Genomic DNA, 11,637 nt, shown 5'->3' on the forward strand with positions numbered 1-11,637 from the left:
GATTTTGTCTATAGTTAGTTGGGTTGTTTTTGTCACTCTTTCTCTGAAAGAGGTTCTATTATTGCTTTGTTCACATGCTTTATTAGAGAATTTGATATTTCGTAATCTCCTGCAGGCTTCTTTGATTTTAATTTCAGAATTATTTTTATGATTTCTGTTTTTATCAATGGTTCCAGGAACACTCAGTGGGATGGTTTCCCAAGTGTTCTAGGATGCTTTGATCCCCGCTGATATTTTCCCTCCTTTAAATTTTGTACAGCTTTTATAAAATTGTTGTTGAGCATATCACTTATTTTTGTTCCAACTGTAACTACATTATTCTCAGTTCTCATTGACTTGACACAATTTCTGTTATTTACACTATGTTTTACTCCATTTTTCAGTGTTGATTATGTCCCTCATTATTTTACTTTTATTATTTGTATTTGCTATGGCTTGTTTTCTAAACTGGCTTTTGCTTCTCTTATTAACTACCTATACTTATTCTGATACTGTGTATATTCCCTGTCTTCAGTAATCCATAGCCTATTGTGACCTTGATTTTTTCTGACAGGTCATTTTGGGAAACACTGTGTAAAAATGGTGCATTAGTGAGTTAAGAAATGCAACATACTTCTCATTGTGCTTGGTGCTTGCAATGTTGCAGTTGAATCTTCTTTCCTTGGTGTTATTTTAAAATTGTTCAGTTTTCCAGATTGATAATCCTCTGAGGTCATCAGTCCCCTAAGACTTAGAACTACTTAAACCGAACTAACCTAAGGACACCTTGTAGATTTCCTTAAAGACTCTCTCAATAAGAACTTATTTGAGTTAGTAACACTATCATTCAACTTAATTCACACTGCAAAGTTCCCCACTAGGGTAGCCAACTGCTTACAAACAGCCATTGATAATATCTTTATAGAAAAGTCCAATGAACAAAATTATATTACAAAACCAATAGTCAATGGCCTCTCAGATCATGACATGCAGTTCCTTCTGTTAAATGTTAACACTGAACAGGATATAAAATCTGTTAAATCAGCTCAAGAGGGTAATCAATAAGCCAAAAATTGATTATTTTAGGACACTCCTCATAGACATTCACTGGACTGATGTTTACAGTGCTCATGCCATTAATGAAAAATATAACACTTTTGCTAATAAAGTGTTTACCTTATTCAAATACTGTTTTCCCCAAAAACTTACCAAGGTTAGAGCAAAGCCTACAAAGAAGCCATGGATTACTCAAGGAATAGGAGTATGTTGTAAAACAAAAAGAAAACTGTATCTGTCAATCCGAAACAGTTCCGATGTTGATGCTATAGCACATTACAAGAAATACTGCAAAATATTACAGACTGTAATACGGACATCAAAGCAAATATATTACAAGGAAAAGACAGTCATATCAGATAACAAAATAAAGACAATATGGGATATAGTGAAGGAGGAGACCAGTAGAACCAGACATGAAGAGGGACAAATAGCATTAAGAGTAAATGACACATTGGTGACAGATGTGTATAGTGTTGCAGAACTTTTTAACAAAGATTTCATAAATATTACTGAAAAGATGGAGTTGTCAGGTTCTGTCGATGCTGCTATGAAATACCTCAGACCAGAAATTTCAAGTAACTTCCATAATATGAATTTGACCCTAACTACCACAGCAGAAATATTGTTCATCATAAAATCTTTAAAATCAAAACCATCTAGTGGGTATGATGAAATATCAACAAAGCTAATTAAAGAATGTGATTCTGAGTTAAGTAACATATTACGCTATCTGTGTAACCAGTTGTTTATCAGTGGAATATTTCCTGAATGGTTAAAATATGCTGAAGTTAAGCCTCTGTTTAAGAAGGGAGATACAGAAATAGCATCAAATTTCCATCCAATTTCACTTTTGCCAGCCATTCTCAAAAATTTTAGAAAAAGTAATGTACAATCAGCTTTATAACCATCTTACCTCAAATACTGTCAAAGTCACAGTTCGGATTTCTAAAGGGTTCTGATATTCAGAAGGCTATATACGCTTACAGTGATAATGTGCTAAATTCAGGCAAATTGCAGGCAACTGGTATATTTTGTGATCTGTCAAAGACATTTGACTGTGTAAATCACAATATCCTTTTAAGTAAATTAGAATATTATAGTGTAACAGGAAATGCTCAAAATGGTTCAAATCTTATATCTCTGGCAGGAAACAAAGGGTGTTATTAGGAAAGAGACATGTATCAAGCTATCACGCATCATCCAACTGGGAACTAATTATATGTGGGGTCCCACAAGGTTCCATTTTAGAGCCCGTACTTTTTCTTGTGTATATCAATGACCTTTCATCAGTAATATTACCAGATGCCAAGTTCGTTTTGTTTGCCGATGATACAAACATTACAATAAATAGCAGATCAAGTGTAGTCTTAGAAAGATCAGCTAATAAAATATTTGTGGACATTAATCACTGGTTCCTAGCCAATTCCTTGTCACTAAACTTTGAAAAAACACACTACTTACAGTTCAGAACTTGTAAAGGGTGTCCCATGAGTATATACTTAACATATGATGACAAGCAGTGTTAAATTCTTGGGATTATGGCTTGATAATAAATAACAAATTCAATAAATAGTAAATTCAACTGAGAAAAGCAGACGACAGAACTGCTGAAGCGTTTTAACAAATCTCCATTTGCAATGCGAATTGTGTCAGACATAGGGGATATAAAAATGAAAAAGCTGGCATACTATGCTTACTTTCAATCCATAATGTCATATGGGATTATTTTTTGGGGTAATTCATCAAGCCTAGCTAAAGTTTTCCAGGCACAAAAACGTGCAGTAAGAGTTATATGTGGTGTGAACTCAAGAACATCCTGCAGAAACCTGTTTAGGGAACTATGGATACTAGGCCAACTCCTCCTCAGTAGAACCAACTTCAGCACAATTTCAGTGCTGTAATGTGTTCATTGTAAATAAGTATTACATGTTTACTACCTTATAAATAAATAAAAAAGCCTTTTTTATTTTAAATTCAGTGCATTAGTTTGTAAAATGATTCTATCATATAGTGTTCATTAAAAAATGATGATCATTCCACTTGGGACCTGTGGAATGGTACATTAGCTTATTTGTTTGAGTTGTAAATATTTGAAATGTATTATTGTTTTTCTGACATTTTCTACATCCTGGAGGACCTCCTCACTATGGATCAATTTGAATGAAAGTAAATCTAATCTAACACACACATCCATGCTCGAGGCATGATTCGAACCTGCAACCGTAGCAGCAGCAGCATGGTTCCAGACTGAAGCACCTAGTACCGCTCAGCCACAGCAGCCAGCTCCTATTTTTGAAAATACAAAACATTAATCCACAATGATCAAACATTGCTGTTAGCAGAACTTCTGCTTCACATTTACTACTTTCTTTGTTAGTGAAATGCTGTTGATGATGCTCTGACTCTGATCAGTTACTGTCATAGGTACATTTATTATTATTATTATTATTATTATTATTATTAGTAGTAGTAGTAGTAGTAGTAGAAGTAGTAGTAGTATTTTCCTCTTCATAGACAACTGTCTGCAGCTGTTAGATAATTTGAAAAAAAGAAAAGCAGTATTTTCCTCTTCATAGACAACTGTCTGCAGCTGTTAGATAATTTGAAAAAAAGAAAAGCATATTTGTGCCATCAGATGTACAATTGTATGTCTCTTCTCTATCATTTTCAATTATTACAATCATCTTCGTGGGAGAAAAGCAGTATGCACAAATCAACCGAACATACATTTTCGTCATTTTTGGACCAACAAAGTGTAGAACATACATGATTGCCATAACATTTTGTCTTAATACAGTCCATATAAACATGCTGTGTCTTGACACAATAGCAGTAGTGCACACTTTTTACATGGAATTATCTGTCTAGTTTCAAAGTTTAAAACAGTATGCCATTCCCTGCATCACTAATACTTCTTACTTTTATTTCCTTTTGTCACCCTAATTCTCCTGACGGGCAAGTAGAAACTTCTCTTCTATAAAAGGCATTCTTAATAGTCATATGTAAATATCATTCTTCATAGAGACAAACAACAATGACATAGCCGTTACTTCTCATTCAGTTATGAATGTTTTGGTTCGGCTAAACGAGTGAATGGCTAAGGACTTATTTCATAAAGTATTTCAGTAAATTGAGAGGAAATAGTAACAAATGTAGGGTAAACAAGGAATGTACTATCCATACTATGCAATGACTGAAAACCATATTTTGTTTAAAGGTAGTCTGCAGCCTGCTTGTCTGATACATGTAACTGAAAGTTACCACAGTTGGAACATGTTGTATTTTGCTAAGAAAAAATTATTATTGTAGTTATTGCTCCCCTTTACAGATGCCATTCACACATTACTGAACACGAGTGATTAAATGTAATGAGAGATTTTTAAAGACTGTACTAAAGACTACAAAATTTGCTGACACTTAGTGATTTAGTGGAAATACTGCTGATATGGAGATTAAAATGGGAATTAAGAGTATCATGAATCAAACATAAACTGAGGTGACAAGTCATGTGATAGCGATATGCACATACACAGATGGCAGTAGTACCATGCACACAAGATATGAAAGGGCAGTGCATTGGCGGAGCTATCATTTGTACTCAGGTGATTTATATGGACAGGTCCCTGACACGATTATGGCAGCACAACAGGAATTAACAGGCTATGAACGTGGAGTGGTAGTTGGAGCTAGAAGCATGGGACATTCCCTTTAGGAAATCATTAGGGAATTCAATATTCTGAGATCCAAAGTGTCAAGATTGTGCCGATAATACCAAAATTTTAGGCATTACCCCTCACCACGGACAACACTGTGGCCAATGGCCTTCACTTAGCGACCAAGAGAAGTGATGTTTGCATAGAGTTGTCAGTGTTAACAGACAAGCACCAGTGTGTGAAATTACCACAGAAATCAATGTGGGACCTATGACAAATGTACCTGTTAGGACAGTGTGACAAAATTTGGCATTAATGGCCTATGACAGCAGATGACCGATGCAAATGCCTTTGCTAACAGCACAACATTGGCTGCAGAACTTCTCGTGGGCTCATGACCACATTGGTTGGACCATTAATGAATGGAAAATTGTGGCCTAGTCAGATGAGTCCTGATTTCAGTTGGTAAGAGAAGAGCTGATGGTAGGGTTCGAATGTGACTCAGACCTGATGAAGTCATGGACCCAAGTTGTCAACAAGGACTGTGCAAGCTGGTGGTGGCTCCACAATGGTGTGGGCTGTGTGTACATGAAATGGACTGGGTCCTCTGGCGCATCTGAACTACTTGAAGACCATTTGCAGCCATTCATGGACTTCATGTTCCCAAACAACAATGGAATTTTTATGAATGGCAATATGCCATGTCACTGGGCCACAACTGTTTGCAATTCATTTGAAGAACGTTCTGGAAAATGTGAGTGAATGATTTGGCCACTGTGGTCACCCAACATGAATCCCACGAACATTTACGGGATGTAATCAAGAGGTCAGTTTGTGGACAAAATTCTGCACTGGCAACACTTTTGCAATTATGGACAGCTATAGAGGCAGCATGGCTCACTATTTCCGCAGGGACTTCCAACAACTTGTTGAGTCCATGCCATGTTAAGTCTCTGCACTATGCCAGGCAAAAGAAGGTCCGACATGATATTGGGAGGTATCCCATGACTTTTGTCACCTCAGTGTACATGCTGACCATTAGACATATGGAAATATTAGACCATAACAAATTGTATACAGATTAGCCAGTATATTGTAATCATTCACTTGGCAGTGTGTTCACTTCCCTTTGGAGCATAAAATGGCTGCACTTCATAATGCCATTGGTTATACAAATGGCATATGAGCTGAGACAGATTTCACCCAATGTTCCTGTACATGTCACACAATCCCTGTAGATTATACAGTCTGGCTTGGGGGTTCTGAGGTGGTGCTCAGTGATGCCCTAGATATGTCTGTCAGGTATAATGCCTGGGACAAGAAGTTCAATGCTCTTAAAACACCTACAGTACTAATTTTTGCCTTGTGGTATGAAAACTGTCCTGCTAGAATGTGCCATGATTCCAGGGGGAAGACATTGTTGAATGACTTGATGCGAGTGGCCAAAAATGAATATACACTTAGTCACAACTCATAGCACCATCTGTAACAATCACCAACCTCCAGAGAATAACACTGTCACCAATTGTCAGTGTCTGTAGCATGGTTATTGTGTGATGCAGGCATTCTTTTAGTATATAGGAACTGAACGAAATTATCCCTGGCCTGGCCCGACAGTCAAACACATACAGAAATAAGGTCTTCTTGCCCAGTAGATGTAGAGACAGTAACACAGGCAAAGATGCTAACTCTTTGAACCAATAGTGCCTTCATCTGGTAAAAAGACAACTATTCTATCATTAACTTTTCAAATTTCATATGGTGCACATAGTTCATTGTAAATTTTTCTCTCATCTTATCTTGCTATGTCTCTCTTGATTTTTTTTCTATTAATATCTCTTTAGTCATATTTCTTCTTACACTTTTTTTTCACTTTTGTCTGATACCCTCACAGGTGGTGGTATAGACGTTTCTCTCTTACTTTCTTCAGTTCATTTTCTCTTGCTTATATTCAACTGAAAATACATGTGCTTGGATTTTCTCTAATAAAAAGAAAAAAAATTAAAAAATGTGCTTCATATCCTAGCATCATTAGCAAGTAAAGCAGAGTCCTGCTAATCTGAACACCGGTAATCTGAATGTTCAGTTAATCGGAACATGAAAAATGCTCATCTAAGAATGGAAAACTGTGCGGTAAACTGCTGTACATACACACTATTTTAATTTATACAGTACAGTAAACACGTATCAGAAAAATTGGCAAGAAAACATTAGGTTTAAACAATGCACAACAATGAAAGAAAAGCTGTCAAACTTACTAAAATACAGTGGACATTTTATCCCTACTTTTTAGATGACAAAAACTCAGTCTTTTTTTTTTTTGCATAATGAAGACAGTCTGTTATATGATGCATAGCTTCGCCATCGTCTCATAAACATCAAATCAGCAGGTGCAGCAGTGGGCTGTTGCTCCAAATAACGTAGCGTGAAGTCAAGGGATTCTGCTGCATCACTGTGTGGCACCAGCTCTCCTTTGTCATTTTCAGGCTCATTGTCCTTCCATCACAGCAGTCCACTTCTTCCTGGTCTTGAGTCACAGCAGCAACTAAATCAACGTCAGTAAGGTTCTGCACACATACCCCATCTGCTGCCATCCACTCGTCTAGTCTCCTTCACTAGCTTCTTCACATCCAGGGAATGTCTGTATCATTTGTAGTAGATTTTCCTCTTCATTTTCAATTAGGTTGTCCTGAAATTCAAGAGATGTCCACAGTTTTCTCTATGATTTTCTCAGAGTATTTTCTGAAATATTCTGCCATGCCTTAGCGGCCCAATAAACAACATCCTTCACATTGGTCTTATTTATTTTATCCATTAAAGGAATGCTATCATCTTGGATCAGCATTCTTAAAAATTGTTTCCGTAAATCCGTTTTAATGTTTGCAGTATGCCTTGGTCCATCGGCTATAGAAGTGGTGTAACATTTGGTGGCAAAAACTTCACCACAATTTCTCCATCACATACTTCCTCAGTGCTGGGGTAAGACGGCATGTTAGCAATCAAAAGGATTGCATGGGGAGACAGATGATTTTCCTTAGAAAACCATCAAACAGAGGGAACAAACTGGCTGTGAAACCATTCTTTGAACAGCTTACCACCCATCCATCCATGCTTTTTCCTGGTTGCGATAATATACGGGCAGGGACTTCATGTTGCAGTTTTTAAAAGCTCTGGGCCTAGTAGATTTGAAGATCAGCATTAAAGTCAGCTTGTGATTACCAGCAGCGTTTCTGCACATTAATAAAGTCACACGATCTTTGCACATTTTAAAACCAGTAGCATGGTCTTCTGACCTAAAATTAATGCCAGTCTCGTCAGTTATATAAATTTGTTGGGGAGAATACTTTCCCTCTCTTCTCATATTTTCAAACTAACCCAAGTATTCCTTTGCTGCATCACGGTCAGAAGAAAGCTTCTCTCCAGTAATTGTTAGCTGACGGATTCCATGACGTTTTTTGAATCTGTCCAGCCAACCCATACTTGCACTAAAAAACTCATCACCATTCATTAACTTGTTCAGGTAAACAGCCTTCTCCTGAACCAGTGCTCCACTCAAAAGAGTTCCGCTTTCTCTTTCCTGCATAAACCAAAGGAAAAGAGCTTCATCCATTTTATCGTACTGGAACTGTTTCAAAGTCTGCCGAATTTTGAGTGTTTTTCCCAAAGACATTGCACAGGGCTGTTCAAGCTTCACTCGGTTCTTCTTCCAATCACAAATGGTTGCTTTACAAACATCCAGTTCCGTTGCCAGTTTAGATACATTCTCACCATTGTCTATCCACTTCAAAGCATTCAGTTTTTCTTTGAGAGTTAACGTTGTAGGTTTCTATTTACTCATGATGAAAATACGTACACCACTAAACCTGAACGAACACAGTACAACTGTTACGCATGCCAGCGATCGATAACTAACATAACAAAGCACTTTGCGAGCCAACTGGCAGTGCACTGACCTCAGACACTACAAAGGTCTCAACAGTGCACAACAACAAGGGCAGGGAGTGGGAGTGAGCTATTGTTCCCACACTTGTTCCCATTTCTTACCATGGTGTGCTTACTTATCTGCTTGGTATACTTCATGCTAGAAACTCAGCATGGTAATTATGGCTAATCCAAACAAATCTATAATCCAAACAAGGTCCAGTCCCAATTAGTTTGGATTAACGGGACTTTATGTGCTACAATTTTTCAAAACTCAGCAAACGGCTTTGATATATCTTTTATGTAGGACAAAAATAGAGGTGACCTATACATTAATTATTAAGGGAAATATGACAAAAGAGATGTTTCTTGACTCTGGGTTTAGTGTCAGTACCTTCAGTGCAGGCACCACTATTATTTGAAAAGTAGCCATTACAGTTTTTTTTGTACGTCATGTGTGCTAGTAAAACTGAAGAACTAAATTCTGCTCTCCTGTTAAATTTTAAAAATCATACTGGATTTATATGTTCCCATCTTCAATGATGCCTACAACATTATGCCAAGTGAACATACCCATTGTAACTACTGTTTATGGCTGGATACATCTCAGGCAGCACAATATTAATACAATTTAACCCTATCATGGAATAATTGCCTCCATCTTCTAAGACATTTTTTTAAAAAATACCAGTTTAAAACTAAATTGTAGAGAGAAAGCTTCTTGCTTAAATTATTCAGTTTGTATTCTTGACCATCTATTCATGTTAGAGAAATAAATGAGTTTCTTTACATTATCTCTTGATATAAGAGTATGACAACAACAGTTTATTATGTAACAGAGCACTGTAACTAATTCTTCAAATTAACTGTTGTTTCATTTGAAAACAAGAGCCCAAAAATATAATGTATACACCTACATATACTAATTGAAAGTGTTTCAATGCAACTTTTCACATAGTTGTAATACCTATATTTTTTTTTCAGGAAATGATTGATGAAGCAGACTTAGATGGAGATGGAGAAGTAAACCAGGAAGAGTTCCTACGAATTATGAAGAGGACAAGTTTAGAATGAGAAAAAATGCACTGACTAGCAGTGCTATTTCATAAAAAAAGTGTTTATTTGTTTAAATGCAATGTTTTTGAGCTGTGTAATGGGTAATTAAGTTCTTTCATGAAGCTATTAGTATCTTAATTTTTCCTGTAATAGTTGAAGCTCATTGTTGAATAATGTTAAATGCTTTAACTGTTACTACTAATGGTTTTGGGCAGAATTATGCTATTATCAGAAAGACATAGAAAAAAAACCTCTAGTAATAGACACAGAAGACTGACAGGTGAAACTTTCAAAACCATGAATCTGCTTTTCAGGCAAGAGAAGGTCTTGCTTATCCCCAATCTTTGTGGTCTTTTGCTGGATAAGTGAACCATTGACTTAAACACACACTACCTATGCCAAGTTTTGAGTTTGGCGTGTGTGCGTCAGTCATCAGCCACAGCCAAAATAAAATTCTTTTGAAGCAATCCTAGACTGTGATGTCCACCTGTAAAAACGCCTTAATTTATATAATAAAGGAACTATAACTCATTATCCTAACAAAACGTTTCAGACATCGAACTACAAATACCTACTCAGTAGCATGTAGCATCTCCTTTGCTGCTGATCATGACAGCAAAGCTTATTTGTATAGACTCCACAAGAGACTGAAAGTGTTTGCATCTCCAGTGACTAGCAACAACTCATGATGGTTGGTCAGGCCTAAGTCCTAGTTGTACTCAGCTCACTCGACAGCATCCCAGATGGGGACCTCCTGTAAGGGGTGGACGTAAGTGTGTCCACTTTCCACCCTCCTCTCTCCACAAAAATGTCATTCATTCTAAACTTTAAACAATGCAAATTATTAATATTTGCAGTTTTTCCACTCTCAATTATTTGTTCAAATAACTTAGGGGAATATAGCCAGGAAATGAATGACCTTAAAAACAGCCAAAATTTCCACAGGAGAAAAAACAATCACTTCCAAGCCACAAGTGATCCTATGAATCACTTTGCATGGCAAAATTTGTATATTCATGGACAGATACAAATTCAGCACTCACCACAGCAGTACAAGTTCATGTGCCAACTACATCTGCAGATGATGAGGAGATTGCAAGAATGTACGATTCAATAACAGAAATTATTCAGATAGTTATGGGAGAGGAAAATGTAATCGTGGTAGGGGAGTGGATTCAATAGTACAGAAAGGAAAACAAAAGTAGGACAATACTGACTGGGGAAACGTCATGAAGCTTTCCACCAAAAGCCTTAGTCCCACCAAAGTATCAGCCCTTGCCAAAGGAACGAAAGACAAGCTTCCTGGTAGAATTTTGTGCAGAGCATAATTTAATGGTTGATTACACTTGGTTTAAGAATCATGAAAGATGGTTGTGTCTATGGAAGGGACTGGAGGACATTAGAAGGTTTCAGACTGATAATTTAATGTTAGAACAGAGATTTCAGAATTAGATTTTAATGTAATACATTTTCACTGGAAGATGTGTGGATCCTGGCCATAATTTGTTGGCTACAAACTGTAAATTAAAACAAGAAAATGCAAACGGTAGGAGATTAAGAAGATGGGACCTGGATCAATTGAAGCAACCAAAGGCTATTGACAGTTTCAGAGGAAGCATCAGGCTCGCTTGACTGAAATGGGAAAGAAATTCAATAGAAGACAAATTGGTAGCTCTGAGAGATGAAATAGTGTAGGCAGCAGAGGACCAAATAGGTAAAAAGACAAGCCCTAGAAGAAATCTTTGGATAACACAAGAGATAGTGAATCTAACTGACAAAAGGAGGGGGAAAAAAACCACACATTCTGCAAATGCAGCAGGCAAAAGGGAATGTGGATGTCTAAGATATGAGATTGACAGAAAGTGCAGAATGGCTAAGCAGGAAGGCTAGAGGACAAATATAAGACTACAGAAGCATGTATAACTAGGGAAAGATAGGTACTGCCTCTAGCAAAATTGAAGAGGCCTTT

The 11,637-nt window shown here is 36.9% G+C and overlaps 1 protein-coding gene across 2 annotated transcripts in view; it reads left to right on the plus strand.

Moving 5' to 3' along the window:
• LOC126474937 (centrin-1-like) overlaps window positions 1-10,179 on the plus strand; it is a 141,278-nt gene extending 131,099 nt beyond the window's left edge. For both annotated transcript variants that reach the window (XM_050102453.1, XM_050102452.1), the window contains exon 5: window positions 9,597-10,179. In XM_050102453.1, the coding sequence (XP_049958410.1) occupies window positions 9,597-9,686 (90 nt within the window). In that variant the 3' untranslated portion in view covers window positions 9,687-10,179. The remainder of the gene's footprint in view (window positions 1-9,596) is intronic.
• The last annotated feature ends 1,458 nt before the right edge of the window (window positions 10,180-11,637 follow it).

This window comes from Schistocerca serialis, chromosome 4 (genome assembly GCF_023864345.2).
Source record: "Schistocerca serialis cubense isolate TAMUIC-IGC-003099 chromosome 4, iqSchSeri2.2, whole genome shotgun sequence".
Lineage (NCBI taxonomy): Eukaryota > Metazoa > Arthropoda > Insecta > Orthoptera > Acrididae > Schistocerca > Schistocerca serialis.